General features: G+C 35.9%; 3 protein-coding genes across 4 annotated transcripts in view; 1 reads left to right on the forward strand and 2 right to left on the reverse strand.

Annotated features, from left to right (window-relative positions):
- LOC109820686 overlaps window positions 1–5,703 on the forward strand; it is a 10,376-nt gene extending 4,673 nt beyond the window's left edge. Inside the window, exons 3-9 of one of the 2 annotated variants that reach the window (XR_002241926.1) lie at window positions 140–202; window positions 361–478; window positions 2,562–2,650; window positions 3,769–3,830; window positions 3,953–4,049; window positions 5,187–5,310; window positions 5,415–5,703. Coding sequence is in view for 1 of the 2 variants with exons in the window: in XM_020386879.1 (XP_020242468.1) it covers window positions 140–202; window positions 361–478; window positions 2,562–2,650; window positions 3,769–3,830; window positions 3,953–4,049; window positions 5,187–5,249 (492 nt within the window). In the remaining variant the exon portion in view is untranslated. Of the gene's footprint in view, window positions 1–139; window positions 203–360; window positions 479–2,561; window positions 2,651–3,768; window positions 3,831–3,952; window positions 4,050–5,186 lie in introns of both variants that reach the window. The other variant, XM_020386879.1, reaches the window with a different exon arrangement.
- LOC109820700 (uncharacterized protein At2g24330) lies at window positions 7,896–17,189 on the reverse strand. The gene is made up of 5 exons (XM_020386892.1): window positions 16,755–17,189; window positions 12,669–12,813; window positions 10,246–10,355; window positions 9,720–10,140; window positions 7,896–8,560 (listed from the first exon to the last, which is right to left on the reverse strand). The coding sequence occupies exons 1-5, from the start codon at window positions 17,019–17,021 to the stop codon at window positions 8,406–8,408; spliced, it is 1,098 nt and encodes a 365-aa protein (XP_020242481.1). The 5' UTR covers window positions 17,022–17,189; the 3' UTR covers window positions 7,896–8,405.
- The window catches only part of LOC109820706 (peroxisome biogenesis protein 22-like), a 27,354-nt gene continuing 26,431 nt past the window's right edge, over window positions 20,408–21,330 (reverse strand). The window contains exons 7-8 of the mRNA XM_020386904.1: window positions 20,855–20,956; window positions 20,408–20,759 (exon numbers count right to left, since the gene is read on the reverse strand). Coding sequence (XP_020242493.1) covers window positions 20,655–20,759; window positions 20,855–20,956 — 207 coding nt within the window. The 3' untranslated portion in view covers window positions 20,408–20,654. The remainder of the gene's footprint in view (window positions 20,760–20,854; window positions 20,957–21,330) is intronic.

Consider the following 21,330-nt stretch of genomic DNA (forward strand, 5'->3'; position numbering starts at 1 on the left):
TTCCTTTCACGTGCAAGTTAAATTCTTTAGCACCTTTTGTCATTTGTTGCTTTCTGTGACATTAAATGTAAATAGTTGCTTGCCTTACTCAATTTGAGAAAGTATTCATCTTCTAAGATGTTGTGTACCATGGAAGCAGGAAAACAGCAAGCGGCGAAAATTAGAAGACTATTATGCAGGAAAAAGAATGTACAGTGGGAAGGTACTTATCTTTCTAGCTGGGTTTTTTTTTTTACCATAATGCCACCTTTTCCTTAGCTTCCAATTAACTCATATAGTCATAATACAAACTTTTAGTTGCTCATCTATTCAAGTATCAAGGATGGGAGCCTTCATGATGCATGTTCTTATTTTATTCAGGAAAAAATGGTGGATTCTTGCTCAAGCGGAAACAGATATGTGGTCAACCAAGGCGCCTCTGCGTCTTATTCTCCAATGATGCACCAGGGGAACCAGAATGATCTATTTTCACCTGAAGGTTGTTAGACCATATCTCTCTAATTTTCAGAAGGTTTAAGCTGTTTCACATTTGCATAATATGGAATTTAATTAATTTGAACTTTTGCTTATCTATATAGTATTTTCTCCTTCACTGGTGATGATTTTTAATTATGCATTTCTTTCATGTTTTTCTTAATTCAAAATTAGGTTTTCAAATTTGAATTCAATACATATATACCAGCACATGGAATATCGTTTTTGGATCTATGGTTAGTTTTAACCTTTACAACATTGAATAATGTTACTGTAAACATAATCTAATGAAATTCTTTAGTATGCGTGATAACGGGTTGGAAAGCAGTTACAGATATAAACTTTTAGATCTTGGTGCCAGTTATAACTGTTATAATTATTGTTCTTGCTTAGTACAATTCTCTGTAGCCTCTTGGTAAATACACAGAGGCACTTAAATTTAAGCAAATATCGTTTTTGGATCTATGGTTAATTTTAACCTTTACTGCATTGTATAATGTTACTGTAAACATAATCTAATGAAATTCTTTAGTATGCTTGATAACGTGTTGGAAAGCAGTACGGATATAACCTTTTAGAACTTGGTACCATTTATAACTGTTATAATTATTATTCTTGCTTAGTACAATTCTTTGTAGCCTCTTCACTGTTGTGCCTTTCCTTGGCACTTAATTTTAAGCAAATGGAAGAGAACATGAAGGATGAAGAAACTTTTCACTGCACCAAATGACACAATATAGGATGGAGAATTAGTTGAGAAAAGTAACTCAATCACATACTGTATTAAGTGCTTTGGGTGCATGTTTACTGTGTTGCTCCATAAGACGCTAGTGCCATGGTTGAAGGTTTTTAAGTCATTTAACAAACTGCTGCATAAAGAGATGAGGGACTTCAGTGCTACATGCCCATATTTGTGATCTGTCAATGCAGAAGATGGCATTACCTCTATTCACAACTTCTTCATATTAAATTAGAGTCATAAAGTTAATGCGGCCCTTTTTGACTCCTTGGACACAAAATATCTCAATGTGTTCTATATACGGGGACAAGCCTACTTGATATCTTAGCCATAATATGTCTAAGTATATCTTGCTATACACTGTTTTAAAAAACCTCCGCCTAGTCCGCTTAGGCGTACGCCTAGGCCTAGGCAGTACCTAGGCCGCCTAACTAGCGCCTAGCGTCTAGGCGGTATTTAGGCTGCCCACCTAGATATTACGTAACTAGCGCCTAGCGTCTAGGCGGTATTTAGGCTGCCCACCTAGATATTACGAGCGTTTAGGTGAGCAGTCTGTTTATGTGGATTGCACCCTGTAGGCCTTGATTGTGATTTTATGTGTCGTAGCCTACACGTCCTCCAAACTCCATTAACCTCCAAATATGAACACCTCCACTACCTCCTCCGACCTTCAACAAAACCTCATCGACCACCACTTAAATGAAGAAAGAAAAAAAAGGCCCAGAAACCGCTTAGGCGTCCGCCTAGGTGACTAAGCGTTGGGCGCTAAGTCCGACGCCTAGAAGCGCTCAACGTTTAATGTAACATTGTTGCTATATATGTATAACTCGTTTTCCCACTAAACACTTGGTGTCCATTAGTGTCATTTACGGTCACATTTCCCTATGTCAGAACTTTGTTTTGGAGATCTACAAATTTATCTTGGGGTAACAAAATGTGCCTTATATCAGTAGCTTTTACTTTGGCAAGGTTAATGCGTCAGTTTTTTTGTCCAAAGGTTTTTCTGTATGTAAATCCAAGTTAACAAAATATAAAAAAGTATGTAACATATTTGTATATTATCAAGCAAGCACATGTATAGGTCTGACCTCATATGCTGGGCTTTGGGGAACAGCTATGTCGATTCAACTGTGTGTTAACTTGAATATAGCAACAATTTTTTGCGTCCGAACAATATCTTCGTGTTACATTCATATAGATCTTATGGAACTTGGCACACTTCTACTCCAAATTTTGTTTTCTTTCTGTGAAAGTTCTCTTATTTTATGATGTTATAGTACTTTTAACTGCCTCAAATTGATCAGTTGCGCTTGTTGCCCTTTAGCTTATATCATTTTGCGTTATACAGTTCCAGCTCTGGATGGTGCGACTCAGCAGCTTGTGGATGAAAACAATCAGATGCTTCATCAGATTTCATCTAATCTTGCAACATACAAGGTGTGTAGGTCTAAATTATCATGCTATTATAAATTGAAGGAAAACGTAGGAGGAGGTCACTTGATTGTTCATGATTTCCTGTGAACCCTTAGGTGTTGTGCGGTGCCGACTTAGTTCTTTGAATGCACGAAGAACAAATGAAAGCTAGTATACAGTGGTCAATTGGTATAGAGGTTAACATAAAATTGTGGGCACAACAAGGGTCGCAATAAGAGTGTCAATGAGGTAACCCTAGAGAAAGCTTCTCCTGCTGCAACTTAACAAACCAGAATAAGAGTGAGGAATGAAAGGATATTCTTAACTATGACCTCTGAAATAATGTTGCGATTTACAGAGCATTGTCAATCACCACTGCCAGCAAGGGTTCTCTTTGCTCTAGGTCCAAACTGTCAGTAAGGGTCTCACTTTGCACAGCTAGGGTTGCAATAAGAGTTTCAATGAGGTAATTGTAGAGAAAGCTTCTTCTGCTATTAATTAATAAACCAAAATACAGGACACTAAGAGAGCATGTTATATGTAACACGAACATGAGATATACTGATTTGCTCAGCTCGAAGGGTTACCATTAATGTCTTTTTTCCCCCTGGAAACAAAAGGAAAGTTAATGGCTAAAGTAAACTAAAAGTAGAAGGGTTAACCAATTATTTCTTTCATGGACCTGAGGATTCCAATACTAGTAATGATGGTATGCAAATGTAACTCACCATACAAACTATCCTCAGTTCATAGCTCCCTGTAAGGCCTGTCAAGAAACTTGTCGTTGGACCTGATAATATCTCTTTGTTGCTCAAAAATAAGTGTATCATTTTTGTAACTTTCGACTCGTTCCAAACTACAAAAAGTTTTTCCATCTGACATGATACCCTCTAATTGCAATTACTCTGTACAATACTGCTATTCATTGTAATCATTCTCTATAGTATTTATTAGTCATTGTTATCGTTCTCTATATTTTATTTTTATTTAAAGCATTCTAGGAAATATATATAGGGCATGTTCTGTGCTAAATATTTTGCTCCTCTATCTGGTCTTAACTGATGGCCTTTAGTTATTCTCTTTTTCGCTTTTTTGTTCTGTATCTAGAGGTGTATGATTCTTTGGAACTTTTACCAATGCAGGTACAACAAAATATTGATTTGTTCTGTCATACAAGAAACAATATCACAACCATCCTAAATAAGTACGACTTTGTTCAACCTTTCTTACGGTCCTATGGGGAAACCCAGCAGTTTCGCACATTTGTTCTTCTTGTGGGTGCTGTTTATTGTCTCTAATATGTCATTTTTGTTGATCTTTATGCAGCATGAGCAATATGCCTAGCATAATGAGTCAGATGCCTCCTTTGCCTGTGTCAGTAAATGAAGAACTTCTTAGTGCTCTTGTATCCTATCGAAATCAGGTAAGCTTCCTCCTGTTGTGAAATTTACTTGCAAAGTTGTCAAAATTCGGTTTACTTCTATTTAATTGCTTTTAGGAAATACGATAAAAAAAACTGTTCTTTGTACATAAAGGATCTTAACTTAATTCCCACATATTGTGCTTTCTTGTAGTAATGAGATTGTTTGTCTAAACTGTAATTATGTTCATCATCATTGTCGTTGTCATCATTACCGTCTTTGTTGTTTTATTTTTGGACCAATACTGTAGTTTGGACTTGGCCTTGGAATGTTCAATAACCTATTGCTACAGCTTTCCCTCTGAGCCAGGCTTCAAGGCTCCAATTTTGAAACTAGAGATTTTATTTCTACTTTATTTTTTAATTGTACTTTTTTCAATAAGCTCTTTTTATACTTATTAATAAACTCTTCATCGGCGGACTAAAGATAGTAGTCACAAGTCCTCTGAATTCATGCATGCCAGAGGTTCGTGAATGTTTATACATTGATAATTTAAATCAAATATAGAAGATTTGGATTTTATTGTATAAATTGTTGTACACCTCTAATTATAGTAGATACTAATGTCTAGGAATTTGAGGGAATTCGTCAGTGATTATAGTAATTAATATACATAAATGTCATTTTTCTGAAAGCTGACATGAATTATAACATAATTTCTTGTTTCTAGCATCTTCACATCTAAATAAAACATAGATGGAAGTTTCTTTATCTTGCAGTTGTCTGTTATAAGCTCCAAGCCCTATCATTGCAGAGATTGAAGAGTTTGTTATGATGATAGGCCTTTTAGAGAGCAGAGAGTTGCTCTTTTGTTTGTCACGGCAAAAAATATATATAGGTGTTTATTGTAACGCTGCCTTTTTGAAGCCATGTCGTCCCGTCCATACTCCCTAGGTAAAGCATTGACCTAATTTGCACGGAGGAGTAAAAACTATCTATAATATGTAGAATGCTTTACTTCAGATATTAATACTCGTTTGCTCGTCTTAGTAACAACAAAATTAAGGTGTATACAATAATTCTATTTATTATTGCGGTGTATTTTCTTCTATCTTTCTAACGATACATTTAACTCAGTGAAGCTCGCTTTGTGATCTTTGAACCCGAAGAGCTCATTACCGTTACTTTTTCTCTTGTAGGCATTCATGTTTAGTGGCCCTGGCATCAATTTGGAGCAGCAGACAAAACATGATCACCAATGATAGGATGTGCTCAAATTTAACCTTTTGTAATTACAACATTCTCATCTGGGACTTCTCTCATGTATGTAAAGTTAAATGTTTTGGAATTTGAAGAGACAATATCATAGTATTCCTAGTATTCAGGTAATAAAAGCCTTCGCTTGATATAATTTTTCTCTGCTCCAGATTGTATTTTTGGACTTCCGCGGGGAGGGGAAGCATGAAATACTGTAAAGTTTTGGATGTTCATCTCATGCTATCCTCCATGGAAATGTATTCTTCTGTAACAGTTACGTGGGCAGATATTTATGCTGTATAACCTGGAGAAGCCTGTGATTGTTGGATTTGGATTTTCTTTATATATTTTTGTTGAGCTATTTTCTTTTTTCAACCCTCTCAGATGTTAAATGTAGAACGGAATGTTGCCTTAATCTTGTTGTACCTGAGTGTATTGGAGCTTAGGTGTTTTAGATAATTCTAGAGTGCTGAACGTATATATTTTGTTTTTTTTTTATTATTTAAACTCCCTATTATAAGATCAGTTGTTGTTCCTTAGATGTACTTTCGGACTCCAAATTAAAAACCCTATCATGGTTTTGATGAATTTAGAAGACGAATCAGCGTCTTCTGATTTCAAGCTTTAAGAGCGCACTGAGCAAAGCGACCATGTGGAGCACCGTGCGGAATTACAATTCGGAGCTTTTTAATTAATAAGGCTAAATAGCACCTAAATAACCAGCAGTTCAACTCACTCTGCATCTGCATACCCCAAACGTGACCAATATGACATCAAGATGATAATTGCTTCTATGAAAACATTCAGGTGAAAATATTCATGGTTGCTTAATGCTTAGTGGAGAGCATCAATGTGCCAACTCTAGCAACTCAGGGCATATAACGCCCCACAAAACAAAGGAGGCTACAAGGGAGCGTATGTAAGGGGCTGTTTGGTTGGCATTTTTTGCCCTTGTTTTCCTGCCAAAACTGATAAAAGTTGTCAGTTTTGACAGCTTTACTTTTAAAAACGCCCCAAAATGGACGTTTTTGTAAGTAAAGCTGTCAAAACTGACAGTTTTTGTCAGTTTTGGCAGGGAAACCAAAACAAAAAAGCCAACCAAACAGCCCCTAAGTGTAAAGTGAGCGAAAATATAGGCTATTTAAGTAGTATGTGGCCAAATAGATAAGTAACCAAATCTATCATGTGATCCAAGCACCATAAAACTCATCAACAAATTGCAAAGAATTTCGGCTGTCTCAAAATATTGTATATTATGATATCACTTCATGCACCATAGTAAAGCACCAATAACCATATAAATAAATAAAATAAGTGGAGCATGCAATCCTGCGCTTCAGCCCGGTCTGCACAAGGCCCAAGGCTCATCGTGGGGTGCATTCCAAGCTCGCAAGGCCCTAAGGCTTAAACTATTTTAAATGAGTTGGATCATTGCCTCATTTGAGCCTGTACATACCATAATGTTCAAATTCAAAACTCTACTAGCACCAGGGTTGGAGACCAGGGTTGGAGACGAACCAAATATTTAACAAATAATTCGATGTTTATTCTATTGAATATAAACATATAGACATTAGTCCCTTAACATATGAGCAATTTTGATATTAGTCCCTTAAAAATTTGAGTATTTTGATATTAGTCCTTTAAATTGTCTTAAGTTGTTGATATTAGTCCTTCTATTAGGTTTTATGTTAAAAAATCTAAACCATGGTTGGGTTAATATTAACTATAGATGGTTAGTTACTAAAACACCTTCGGTGTAATTCACCTCACTAAATGACATTCTCTCTCTTTCTCTCTCTCTCTCTCTCTCTCTCTCTCTCTCATTGCATGTTTTGATTATAGTTTAAAGATTTGGGTTTGTAGTAAATTTGGGGATGAGTTAGGGTTTAATCTTTGATTAGGGTTTAATTATGCAATGATGAATTTTAATTTGATTAGATTTTAATTAGGTATTGATGAATTTTAATTTGGTGAAGGGCATAATTGTTCCATAAATGTGACAATTATAGATAACAGAATATTCCCCTATAGATTTAACAACCACTAACTTGAAGAATTAAAATCAACAACTTAAAGCAATTTGAGGGACTAGTATCAAAATACTAAGATCTGAAGGACTAATACAAAATAGCTCAGATTTAAGGGACTAATATCTAAAAAACCCTAGTTTTTAATATTTGATTCATAAACGATAGAATTTAACCACATGTGTATTCAATTCGTTTGTTTAATCAACTATTTGTTTATATATTATACTTTAGACCTATAAATTTTAGCTATTACAATCTCTATGCATACCAAAACTTTCTTACACACAGCCTCATATAAGTACTTCTTAATTTGTGAATATTACATTATCACTAGGTTGCACATCTATTGATAGTATCATGTTTCATTGCATTATAAGACTGGACTAGAATACAAATATTTACCGAGTATCTGCCAAATGTGAACTGAATAATTCATACAAGACTACATGAGAACTGTTTACAAATATTCACGCATAGTTATGAATAATAACCCAATTGAATTCAAGATTTTCTGATTCGCTTCAATACGAGGGGTGTGTTCGGTGGGTGGTTGGAGAGGGGGGGGGGGGGGCTTTCATTTAGATACTCATAGTCCACAAATAGCCACATCTATCCACGGGCAACAAAATAACTCTCCACTCTTCACACAGCATACAACTCTAGTAACGGGTTATCAGACTTTCACAATGCTGACCATTCCCTTTTGTCTCAACAAACAACATAACGTACATTCTTATCTCCAAGAGGTACACAAAGGTTTTGGGGGAAATTTCGGAAAAGAGGATCCTCCATTAAAAATCATATAGAAAAATCATGCGCGAAGGAACTGAATCTTGACGCGTCTTAATCTAAATTCCAAGAAAAGTGGATGGTCATTAATCACCAACTTTAAGATTCATAGTAGGAAGAACATGCCAAGATCCTTTTCCTCTCTCTGTGATTTTCGATAGAGTCCCCTAACGTAATGACTTTTTCCCCCTTCAGCTTTCAGCATGGGCCTCATTCGTATCACCAGCAGGAATCTCATTCTTCATTCTCATCTTCAGCATGGAATCTCATTCTCATTCTCATCGTCAGCAGGAATCTCTTGAACAGACGCAAAATTGCTCAATACTTGCCACTAGTTTGTTACGGAGCCTGCGTAGGAGTGTCCGTGTTAGTAGGTGTGGCCTGGTCGGAGCTTAAACTAGAGACATTTTCACCAGGCTGGCGAGAACCATTCAATGTGTGGCAATGGGGGCAGTAATAAGTTACGTATGGATAATCCTCCTTTCTCGCCAACCCTGCAAATATTTTCACCATTGTATGCATGTTTTTGTAAGGACAATAAATAAATGCTCTTTCATGTGGAGAAGAAAATGAAATGTTCTATAGAAATGTGTTACTTCTGTACAAATTAGTAAACATAAAAACATCCGTTAGAAAGTTGGAATTACATATCAAAAGAATATAGAAACATGATAAATTTGTACTACATACATTTATCATGGTATCGACATTTTGCAAGCCATGGATAAATTGTTTCTTTTTTCTTTTTCTTCCTTTCGGTGGGGTCGGTTTTTTCATTTTTCATTTTTTATTTTTTTACTTTTTTGGGGGTGGAGTGGGGTGGGGGTGTGGGGGAGGGGGTATAATGAAAGCGATAAAATTTAAGAAAGTATTTGATTGAAATTAATACATAATCCATTATGAAGGTCTCAAGAACAGAAGATGGGTTAGTTTCATTAAAATGGTAAACCAAAAAAAAAAAAAGGAATGGGACTTACAGTATCAAAAGAATGTAAAATTATATGCTAAATTTCTACAATTTATGAACATGTAAGATTTGAACAGTTCACAAATAGGATCAATTTAGGAATCATGAATATGGAAACTACAGTCACTAAGTCTAGATATTTTGGATATGCTTATTGAAGAGTAATTTGGCAATCGCATAGCTGAGGAAATGATAGGAAACAAGTCTCTGGGACGTTTGGTTCTTGTAGCTAGAAATACAAATCATTTCCAGACTACATGTTCCCAATGCGTGTAATTAGAACCAGTATCGATGCTTTTCCAACTACATCTTTACATCAATATAAATGTATTGATACTTCTAAACTACTTATTAACACGATTTAATAAAAAACCTATGAAAACCATATTATCATACTGCCTATATAGTAGAGATGGCAATGTTTTACACAGTTTTCAAGATGTTACGACAATCTTTCATTTTTAATTTAGTGTCAACAAAATTTGAACCCTATTACGTAATTGCAACTACATAATGGGATCTAACTCCAAGTGACCAAACATCGAAGTTTGCTTTTTCATGTACTTGGAACATGTTACCCAACAGACCCTAATCGTTTCAGGAAACATGAGAATATTGTGCTTATCAGAATATATTTCAATGAATGAACCTATTCTGATCATAATCGGATCATGCGTTTCACTCACCATTGTGCATATGGCAGTTGCCACATATGAGAGCATAACACTGACTTGGGTCTTCACCCACAAGAAGAGCAGCGATACGAGCAAGCCAACCCCCATCATTAGGGCTTGGGCCTTTAAAGTGTTCAACAACCCTCTGATTCTGATCAGGAGATTCTTCACCGTCAGCACTATAATCAACCGATGTTTCATCTATGTACTGAGTTAGTGCAGCATTCCCCGTGCTGTTGCTTCTTATATGAGATGGTCTCCTGTTCCGAAGTCCAGCAGATCTTTCCAGCTCAGCATCCTTGCTTCTCCCCATTGTCCCTTTAGGGTTATTAGATTCATCACCAAGATAAACCTTCAAGCCTGAATCTGCCCCCAACTTAGATGCCAAAACAGTTGCTGCTGCTGCTTTTGCAGCAGGATCAAGATCGTATCTCTGGATTTAGGATCCAATGTTAGTAGCATATATATATTTGAGAGATCCTTGCTAGATATTCAAATACATGATAGTGAGAAGAAAGGCGTGAAGAGAAAGAGATACCTGAATAAGTTGCTGTGTAGTGTAATAGTTTGTTCTCTCTTTAAGCTCATCAATCTTTGCCTGCCTTTCCGCTCGAAGCCTTTCAAGTGTCTTCTGATCCTTGCGATCAACTGTAAGGAAAGTCAATGATTATGATCTGAGAAGGATTTGGAATCATATATTACCAAAAAGAAAAATTGCTTTGGAATATTAGAGCACTGGACAAACTGCATGACAGAATCCTGGCAACAGATATAGAGAACAACTTATATCTAATCTCTTGGAAAAGAGCACTATGTGGAACATTAGTTGTGTTGTGTATGATGAATATGACTACAACAATTGAAATGTATTCAACAATTACAGAACATTCAAACATATCAGTCTTCAATAATTTCTATTCTTGTGCGACCTGTGTTATTCCATTAATTGCCATCAACAGAATGATTAATAGGTAAAGTGTGAATACAGAAAAAAGAAAAATAAAGAACAGAACAGAACAGAACTGGACAAACTGATGTCAGAGCAAGTAGAGATGAATAAGCCTATCTTCACCAGCAAGCCATTTATTTCAACTAAACAATGCAGACAGAGGAAATCACACAAGGAACACAAGAAGGAAATTTGCAGCCTAAATTTCACTTGTAATGACACGATTATTTCATTTTCAGGATAACGATTCCTGAGATTCATATTGGCCCATTGAGCCTGGCAACACCTAACAGATATGCAATACAGTGATCTCTCTTCAGTCAGATGGGCAGATACTTAACTAGTCAAAGGCAGTAGAGCCTCTAATGGCACAAGCTTGGACTGCACCAACAATAATGTAATTTAAAAGTAAAAAATGCTTCATCCATGATGACCATACGTTTGGGACAAACCAGCAAGCTGGTGCTGTGTTCATTTTCAAAGACCATCGTTCAGCTAAATGTCAGCTGAAAAATAGGATAGTTACCTATGTAGTAACAACAAATATCGTTAAATATTTCAGCAGCACATGAAATCTTGCTGAAAAGAATAAACTAAAAGAAATTATAAGAGGATCACAGATTCACAACTCTGAAAAAATGGGAGCCTATCAGTTCCATCATTCAAAATTTTCAACTAGTTTCAGTTGTGTGTCATGTCCAAGCTTTGGTTCCACCAACTTCAAGCATTGAGCCTAGGTATCCTTTAGTTGTCAGTCGCGTTAGAAAAGAATTGGCTCCTTTTCCATCAGTATTCTCAGTTAAACTATTCATCCACCCCATTCTGCCAGAAACTGAGAGGCAGCATCACAGACAACCTAGTGGTGTCACTACAAATTAACTTACACAGTATCGACTTGACTTCCAAAAGAATCAGTCTTTAAAACATTAGTTCAGCGAAAACTTCACAACTTTTGTGCTTGGAATTATTTAATATGATCATAAATTCATAATACTCTGCTAACATGGTTCTACAAATAATCTGTTTTTCCAAATCACATAAAAATAATGCTTCCCACTGAAGTTATGGGAGTCTAGGTGATGAATATTGGGCATACAAAATCCTAGTGCTTCCCACTTCTAGTTAAAATAATGTTGTAATGCCCTTAACCAGTTGAGAGTGAGCTTAAACTTTTCAGTGAGTTCCTCACGTTCTACAAAAATCTCATATACACTGAAGTTATCATACAGCTAAAAAACGGTCTTATTTCTTCATAATATTGGTTTGAGTACATCTAGCAGGCTTTCATAGGAGTGCAATATGATATCTCTAGTAAAATCAGACGAAATACAGACCCTATGGTAATAATTCTTCAAAAATCTTCCCATAAATTGAAGCATAAATACCGCGCATGTCCAGCTTGTCACAAATAAATCATACCCGATCTTTACCAAGACGCTTAGTGATTTATGAGATAGCAAACATCTTCTGAAGTTCATCTCAGAGTTTATTAAAATCCGCATAATACTCATCCAAATTCCTTCTCCTTGAATAACATTTTGAGAAAGGCCTATGAATAGGCCGTGCCAGACAATTCTTCCTACAGTATGTGGACTCCAACAAAAGCCACAGGCCACAGTTCTTCACTGTACAATAGTGAAGGACCAAATGTTGTATCTCCATGTCCATTGCATTAGGAACCTGACCCAAAATATAATTATCATCTCACTTTCACTGAATTTTCTTTCTGTTCTATATGGTCCTCCTTTTGTTGCCCTTCCATATTAATCACAAGTCTCTTCCACTGCAACTAGTTACTGGTTGTCAGCTTCTGATCACATCCAGTAAATAATTGTGCCAACAGAAAAATAATCAGGACCGGACATAGATATCAACCATGTCTAAGTAAACAGCAACGCAAAAAAGATTAAAAGAGCTCCAAAAAGCAATATCACGTACTTAATGTATCTCTCTAACATTGAATAAAAAGATTAAAAGCAATTTCACTTGGGTGTAGAGTTTGAGGTATTTACGCATCCTTGTGAAGCTTACAAGTGATGAATAGATAAGAGCTGACAACATGGGTAACCCAAACATAGGAAATACTCTAGCTGCTCTCATCTTCCAGTCCAAATCCACTGACCTTGTTGTCATGATAGCATAAGCCACTGCCATTGCCTGATAAAATAACCATTGTCAGTTTTGAAAAAGAACTCCATCTAGCTCATGCAACTAACATGCACTTTTTAAACCAATACACGAGACCTGGTCATCGTCAAAACAAAAAGATAAAATAAAAACACTGTAGTGACCAATGTTGAAAATAAAAATAACGCATATGTAATGCTCTATCTCTTATAAGTGTTAAAGAAAAAGCGGCAAATAATAAGAACAATAACACTTGGTTATTTTGGTCATTAATTATTTACATATTTTTTAAATACAAGCTATTTCATAATGACTTCAATAATTAAAATCATCAAATAATTTTTAAGCATAACATCTTAATTAGGAAGACAATATTTGTTACTGTTTAATTCAAATATATAAAATATGTTCATAATAATTTTAAGAATTAGGAACAAAATATCACATGACAAAAATATTTTAATAAAATACAAACTATATAGATTTACTAGAAAGTATCACAATCAAGTACTCAAATATATAATCATAAATTTATAGATGTTTCATATTTACATTCATTTTATCAGTGATATTCCTCATTTCACAATCACAATCACAATCACAATCACGTAATGATGTCACCACATTAAGACATGAAGGCTTTACCAAACATTCAGAAGTAATTATTTAACTATTTCAACTTTTAAGAAAAGATGTGCTATGAAATAAAGTAAATTTACTTGAAATAAGAAATAACACATGTTATATTGAAATAACATAAGTTACATTGAAATAACACATTTTATATTGTTATAACGTAGAGTTATGAAATGTCTGTGTTATTTCATGAGGTAACATAACATTTAAGGCTTGTTAGGTTATATAACGCAACATAACGAGTTATGTAACGGTTTTTTTAAACAATGGTATTGACAATATTGATCTTTCTACAATGTTCTCAAATAATCTGAATTTAAGTATTAACAAAAAGGGGGAAAGCTATGCACTAGCGGATCTTCGAGAAGAACGCATCATAGTAAAGTTAATGTAGATTAGATCAGCATGAAAAGCATCCCTTCTTGAAAGAGCCTATCTCCTGTCAAACAAAGCCTTCAAAATTAAGGATCTTTTGACCTTACAAGGCACTCCAGTTCTACTGATCTTTGATCAGTGTTGTATCGAACAACTTTTGGGATGAACTTGTGATACTCTCAATTCATGAAAATGAAAATAGAAGAAAGAAAAGAGAAACAAACTAAACTAAAAATCTTAAGTCTTGATCAAGACTCTGGATGTGTGAAAAAAAGAAATCACCCTTTTTTCTTTTCCATTTCAATTTCTCGATTATTATATGATGATTTATTAACTTTCCACGTATAGAAAGAGATGGACTATAAATGGCATCTCTTATGTCAATGACACCAAAGGGATATTAAATGAATTGAGAGGTTGATGGTGGAAATTTGCAATTAAGGTAAGGATGTTTTCTCAATTCACAGGAGTGTAAGCTAACCTAAGAAAATTCAGTGTTCCCTTCGACCATGTTCACCCAGTGTTCCTTATGCCTGTTTCCCTTCCGGTAGAAGAACTAGATTGCAAAATTGGTTTTGAACATAATCTCAGACTTATGAGTAGAACGTTTAGGATTTGTATGACAGTGTGGCTGAGATTGAATACCACTCCTTAGTTTGAAGTTAGGTTTATCCTCCACCAAGTTGACTTGGCTTTCCTCTTAGACTTTGGATTGGAGTTTTGCCTATGCCTGGTCTTGGTGGAATTCAATTAGATTCTACAATAATAAAATTCCTTCAATTTCTTGTTTATTATGGATTTTGCACTTTTGACAACAAAAGCAACGTAAACTAGCATCATATGCAAGAAGTAAAAGACAAGAATTAATATCCATGTCTAACATATTTTCACCTTCAATTTATGAATAAATAAGTTGCTAGAAACAAAAATTGATTTGCAGAGAGTTATATAAAGATAAAAAAACAATCAAATAGACAAAAGCGGTAGAGAACTTAAGTATTGCTAAACTAAGGCAGTATACTTAGCTCAACGGTTATCAAATAATACCTTTGTCTACAGGTCAGCCTCCTAAGCAAGCTACAGATATTTCAAAGTGACCTTTTTTAATCTTTTCTAAAGAGCCTGTCAACAGGTGCAGTGAGGTTTTTAAAATCATAAAATATTTTACTACACAGGGACATTGGCAATTGATTTAGAAAGCCATAAAACACCATGAACTTGGAACTGAACTGGAAAGATGTAGATGGCCGAAAAAATAGCAAACAGAACTAGCAAGTGCCGCAATCAAATAGAAGTATGTAGGTAGAAGCTAGAGCTACTTGCTAGTTACTTTTCTTTTCCCCTTCTAAAATAGGGTTGTCATGTGTCTAGTCTAGGGTCTAGAATTTTCAATCACAGTGTTAATAACACATTTTCCACCAAAATTTGGTGGCAAGGTTTTTAGTTCGGGTAACGCAAATTTTTAAAAGAGTAAGGATTCTATCAGAAGCACCCCTACACAGTAGTAGTAACTCCTAAACTTACCCTCCAACTAGGGGTGGCAAATTATGACCTGACCCATCAACCCAACCCATCCCGACTCGTTCATATTGAGTGTGGGTCGAGTTACATGGGTCGGGTCATAAATGGGTCAATCCGAACTAACTCGTTTATTAGATGGCTAAATTAGGGTTGACCTGAACTGACCTGTAACCTAATAACTAACCCGTGTAACCCGAACTGTTTCAGCCGATGTCAAATCCCTCGGCGATGTTGCATCGTCTCCAGGAGGTTCCTGGCCCTCGTCCCCTCGTCGACGACGTTTTCGTCTGCGTCGACTGATTTATTTAGTCATTCATACGTATTTTATCTGAGGAGGAGTCGAGGCTGTGGTTTTTGGCGGGAGGGGCCCTGGCGGGGGAGGAGAGGATGGCGGCGTCGCGGCCGAGGGGCTGGCTGAAGTACTCGCGGGAGCAAGGAATCGGGTCGCCATCTTCGTCGGAATCCATTGGAAAAGTTGGATTTTTATCGATTTGGGTGAAATTTTTTTCTTTTTCTTTGGAGGAGAATGAGGGATCGGGACTGAGTTTGGAGGAAAGGGTCAAGGGTGAGGGCGCGATATCCACGCGCAGGGGTAAACGGACGGCAGAAGCTTCTCTTCTCTTCTTTCTCTCTGCTCTGCTCAAATGATGAGAGAGAAAGAGGATGTCTCATTATTCTCTACTTTAATTATTCCGCAATGTGGAAAAAAATATTTTATTTTTTGGCATAATACAGTTTTGCATACGCTTGGTAAATATGCACATTTAAGTGTATGATTAACATTGATTATTGTATATAAGATAGCTCTATTGAAATGGAAAGCTTGTTTCGGGTCTACTCTCGAAAGCTGTGTGATTCTGGGCGTTGTCTTCATCTTTTTCGTCGTCGTCGAAATCTCAAATTCCTCACCCTAGTTTTACTAGTTCTTCGGAATTCTGCGAAACCGACAATAGTGGAGTACTATTCCGGAGTCCTTTTACACCAACGGCAGCCTTAAATTGAGTAATATGGGTCATTTGGGTTATATGGGTCGGGTCGGGTAACTCATTTAATAAACGGGTCAGATCGCATTGACCCATTTATTAAACGGGTCGGGTTGGGTCAACTATGGCCCGACCCGACCCATTTGCCACCCCTACCTCTAACCATCTGTGAATGGTATAGATTAGCTTGCATTTTCTTTTCCCTTCTAAAATAGGCTTGTATATCTAGGATATGGACTTCTCAATCGCCAAAGACTAATATAACATCTGTTCCAGCAAAGAATTTGGCAGCAAAAATCCCCCCCTTTTTTGTTGAAACGCAACACACTGTGCTCCCCGACCACTGACTGTTATCTTCAGGCACTCAACATGAAATTTCAGAACATAACTTAAAAAATTAACCTACCTAAATTAAACAAAAAATTTAAATAAAAAAAAATCAAGAAACCTGCTGACCTCGAGGATCACAGAGAAAACGATGATGTTCCTGGACCTCCTCCTCGAAGAGTGAGCTCTCCTCTTCAACCTCGCGTGAACAGCGGCCTCCTCCTTCGACAAGTACTGCAGCTTCTTCTCGTAGTCGTCGTTCCTCGGTCCGAAGATCCCCTTCCATAATCTACCAAAGAATCCGCCCTTCTTCTTCTTCGACGATGGCGATGGCGATGGCGATGACGACGACGGCGAAGGCGGAGCCGTCTCTCCCTTCTTCGATCCTCCCGCCATCGAGAGGGAAAAGTTTCGGAGTTGAGGATTGAATTGATTGAGGAGAGAGAGGAATTTTTTGAATTTTTTGATCTGAAGGATTCTTTGCTTTGCTTCGATCTGGAACTTTTTGGGGGGGTTTTTTGCTTTCCCACACCGCCTTCCTTCCTTTTTCCTCTGCCCTTTACTTTCTTAGGAGCCCACGCGCAAAGACGGCTACTTTGCCCAGGAACTGAGGGTGTTTTTTATTCATATGCCCCCCTTAGCAATTTGCTATTTGGTATTTCCAGTCCAGGTGCTAGTTTTGCAAATTACATCGCAAAGTCTTAACAAAGTCCAGATTGCAAAATCGCAGCACTTCGCGCATGGTTTACCTGTATGTCTTTTCAACTTCTTCCCTATTAATTTATCCCCCTCCCCCCTTTTTGTTGTTTATTCTTTATTCTTCTCTGTATTTTATTATCTATCTAAAGTTAAAACTTGAAATCTTCAGATTTACCTTCTGCTTGATCTTGATTTATAGTTATCTTTATGACTGCAAAAACATTGTGATACATAGTTACATGCATCTACAACGATAAAAGTCAGTTTCTACAAATTTGAGGGACTTACCCACCTGCCAGCTTTCTATAAATATTAAATAAAACATTTGATTAGTCTTTTAAAATTCTAAGACTAATACAATTCGCAAATATTATTACATAAAATGTGATTTTTACGAGTTTCATATGAATATATACAGTTTAAGTAAAAAATACAAATGTATTGTGTGTAAAATCTGGTTATTGTAAACCTAGAAGAGCATCTAAGCAATGGACCTCAGGCTCTGTTTGGCAAAAAGGAGAAAAACTAGTTTTCTTCTAAACTAGTTCATAACTAAAGCCGAGTAGGAGGCGGATAAAAAAAATTAGCTTAAGACTAAAGTTTGGCCTAGCAAAACTGACACAAGTCTTGGCCCAATTTTTGCTAAAACTTGGGTCTATTTTAGCAAAATGCTTAAAACTAGATAAGGATCAATCCCAACCTGGTTTTATCCTAAACTAGGTTACATCTAGGCTTAGTTTGGCAAAATACTTAAAACTGGGTCAGGATCAATCCTGACCCACTCTTATCTTAAACTAGGTTATATTTAGGCTTGTTTGGCAAAATGCTTAAAACTGGGTCAGGTTGAAAGTTAGGTTAGTGTTACCGAATTGTCAAACAATCGTAACATTTGACAATTCTTCAAAACTAGGGCAGGATTAGTCCGGACCTAGTTTTAATTCTGATTTTGTTTGTCTAGATATAGAATAGGGGTAGACTAAAGTTTGACCTGGTTTTAACAAGACCAGAATTTTCAGTTTTGTAAAGCCAAGTTTTGATATAAAACAAGCTTTTTACAACTCTTTGTTCTAGTTTGGTTTTTAAAAGATTTACTAAGGGGCTGTTTGTTTGCCTAAAAAAGAGGGAAATCAAAGAAAAGGAAACCTATTTCTACGAAAAATAGGTTTTGGGATTGTTTGGTTAGCTAAAAAAAGAAAGAAATCAAAGAAATGGAGATGAGATGAGATGAGTTGTCACCTTATTATAGAATGATGTGAGTGATTTTTTAAGAAAACTTGTTTTGATGTTGTTTGGTTGGCAGAAAAAATAAGAAAATGAATTATAAGAAACCTATTTCTTGTATTAGATTGTTTTTTTTTTGTTTGATTATTTCTTAAAAATAAAAAAATAGATGAGATGAGTTGTCATTATATTATTGGATGATGTGACCCACACTTAAGAAAATTGTTTTCCTAACTTTTTGGGAGGAAAACAAAGAAATGAAATGTTAATGAGATGAAATGAGTTGTCACAATCTTATTGGATGGTGTGAGTAATTTTTAAATATGAGATGAGATGAGTTGAGTGATGTTGTGGATGAAAATAGTATTTTATTAGATGTGGTGGATGTGATGGATGGGTTGTTGGATGAAAATAATATTTTATTAGATGTGGTGGATGAGTTGTTGGATAAAAATAATATTTTATTAGATGTTGTGAGTGAGTTTTAGAGATAGAAATGTGTGAAATTGTACTTTTTGAGATTTCTTGGTTTTCATTTCTATTTTTTTGGTTTTTTAGGAAATAAAAACTGACTCATAGTCCAGTACTATCTGATGAGTGATGACCATTGGTGACAGATTAAAATTTCTTGTGAAGAGAGTGGACTTTCAAGTCAAACGATCTGACGCCGTTAATAGATTTTTGGAATAGTATTTGTTTATGGTAACGTAAATATTCAAATTCCAAAAGGCAGAAAAGTACACGCTCTTGGATATACCCTACATAAAAAATACATAAGTAATAGAAGAGGGTGTATATGCATATTAGCCACAATGGTACGTTTACGAAATGTTTGTGGGTCCATATCGGCTGTGAATTAAAATGTAATTAACAAAGTAGCAGTTGGGAGATTGTTGAGAGTTCAATTGACAGCTACCGACATGATACGATTCAATCCAATCTCCTAACGCTGTGCTTTTTTGATATTTTTTTGAACATAAGTGACTCCGCATAAGCTACTCTGTCCATTTACACCATTATTTTATGCTTAATAACTTCGGAACAAAGAGGAGGGCCCCTGGGTTTTAATACAAAAGAAATACAATTTTCATTTCTTTTCTAGGTGTTGGGTCAAACTGTAAGGAGATTGAATATGAATTATAGAAAGTTCTACCTTCTAGATCCATGCTATGGGTTTTATTATTCTTAAGATAATTAGAGGGGGGGGGGGGTGGTGAAGCTAATCAAGATTTTTGACACGATATTATTAGAGGGGGGAAATAGCTCACATAGCTAACTAAAGTAGGTTTAACGTAAGCATTGTAAATGCAATTTACAATCACTATAACTGTTAGGCGACCCAGTAGGTCACATAGCAAAACTATGTCGCTCTTCGATTCCCGTGTGCATCAAAGACGCTATCAATAGAAAAAACTCATTGTAACTGTTTGTTTTGCAACTAATAAATATTGGAAAAGGAAATCAGTCGCAACGTCACAGTTCAACAAGAAGCGAAGGAGGTCAGATTGCAACTCGAGCTAGAGTGAACCCTTAATCAAAGAAGTCCAAATAAAACTTTATAATGAAACCAGGCAAGAGAGAACTAATCATATTGTGCATAACAGGAGAGATCAAGCCACATGAGCAGAACAGGAGAATTTATACACCAAGTTCAGGGACCATCGAGTTCTACCACTTAAATCTAAAACCGAAATAACGATAATAACATTACTACTACTGACATTACAACAAAAACAAAACCTTTATCTCAAATATTTTGAGTTGATTACATGAATCATATTTTTCTATTCTCATGACCGATGCCAAACTATCTAAATTACACTCCCTTCCTCACATTTTATACTCAATGAGCAACATACAGAAAATAGAAGGACGGGCTCATTATTATTTACAAAATTTCCCATAAAGTTCGAGGTGAAGTTTACAACCAATCTCCATTTATCAAGGGCAAAGTATTATTACAACAGCAGCAGAACAGCATGTGATGTTCTGCCTAGTAAACAAATTTAGATAAAAACAAGAAATCCAACAGCCGTTTGATTCACTTGTACAGCATACATCTCTCTCTCTCTCTCTCTCTCTCTCTCTCTCTCTCTCTCTCTCTCTTCATTACAGGGAGGTGAAGTACTGCTCTAAGCTCCTAGAAGTGAACACATTAGATGCAATTTGTCCCAACTCAAGTTCTGAAATGTGAAGTTGGTGTCTAATAAACCGCTGATCAAAGAGAAGTTGTGTAAGCGATAAAGTTAGCAATGCGGAAACAATATATACGCTGGTTAGAATTAACCAATTCGAGCAAGAAAACATACCGCTAACTGAGAAACTATTTCAAGATTTGAGTCTACGTGCCAATCTGGCTCTAGTTGTCGAACAAATGATGATCTTCCCATATCAGTGCTACAGAAAAGAACCTGAAAAGGATCACATTAGATATAATTGAAAATGGAAACACACAGTATCATCTAAAATTCTTAAAATCCTAGTGGCATACAAACAAGGGTGCCCTTTGGTAAAGACACTAAGTTATCGTGTTACATATATGGGGATTAATTCTAATATAACCTTATACAACTCGGTGTATAAAATTGTTATAAGACTACTATATGTCATGAGTGACAAGTGGTGAATTATCTAAAAAAAGGGTTAATTTTACCCCCTCGGCTATTTTTACTACAGAAAACCCCCTAAATTTTGGGATTGTTGTAGATAACCCCCTAAACTTTTAAAATACAACTTCACCCCCCTCAACTATGAGGTATCACACATAACACCCTTATCTTTACGG

This window comes from Asparagus officinalis, chromosome 1 (genome assembly GCF_001876935.1).
Source record: "Asparagus officinalis chromosome 1, Aspof.V1, whole genome shotgun sequence".
Taxonomy (NCBI): domain Eukaryota; kingdom Viridiplantae; phylum Streptophyta; class Magnoliopsida; order Asparagales; family Asparagaceae; genus Asparagus; species Asparagus officinalis.

What these genes read in the sequence shown, in the direction of transcription:
- LOC109820700 (XM_020386892.1), bottom strand. Translation starts at nt 17,021, where the DNA reads ATGGCGGGAGGATCGAAGAAGGGAGAGACGGCTCCGCCTTCGCCGTCG. An exon ending in TGTAAGCTTCACAAGGATGC is followed by an intron (nt 10,356 to 12,668) that starts GTAAATACCTCA and finishes CTTTCCTTACAG; the next exon opens with TTGATCGCAAGGATCAGAAG. An exon ending in CAACTGCCATATGCACAATG is followed by an intron (nt 8,561 to 9,719) that starts GTGAGTGAAACG and finishes AAATATTTGCAG; the next exon opens with GGTTGGCGAGAAAGGAGGAT.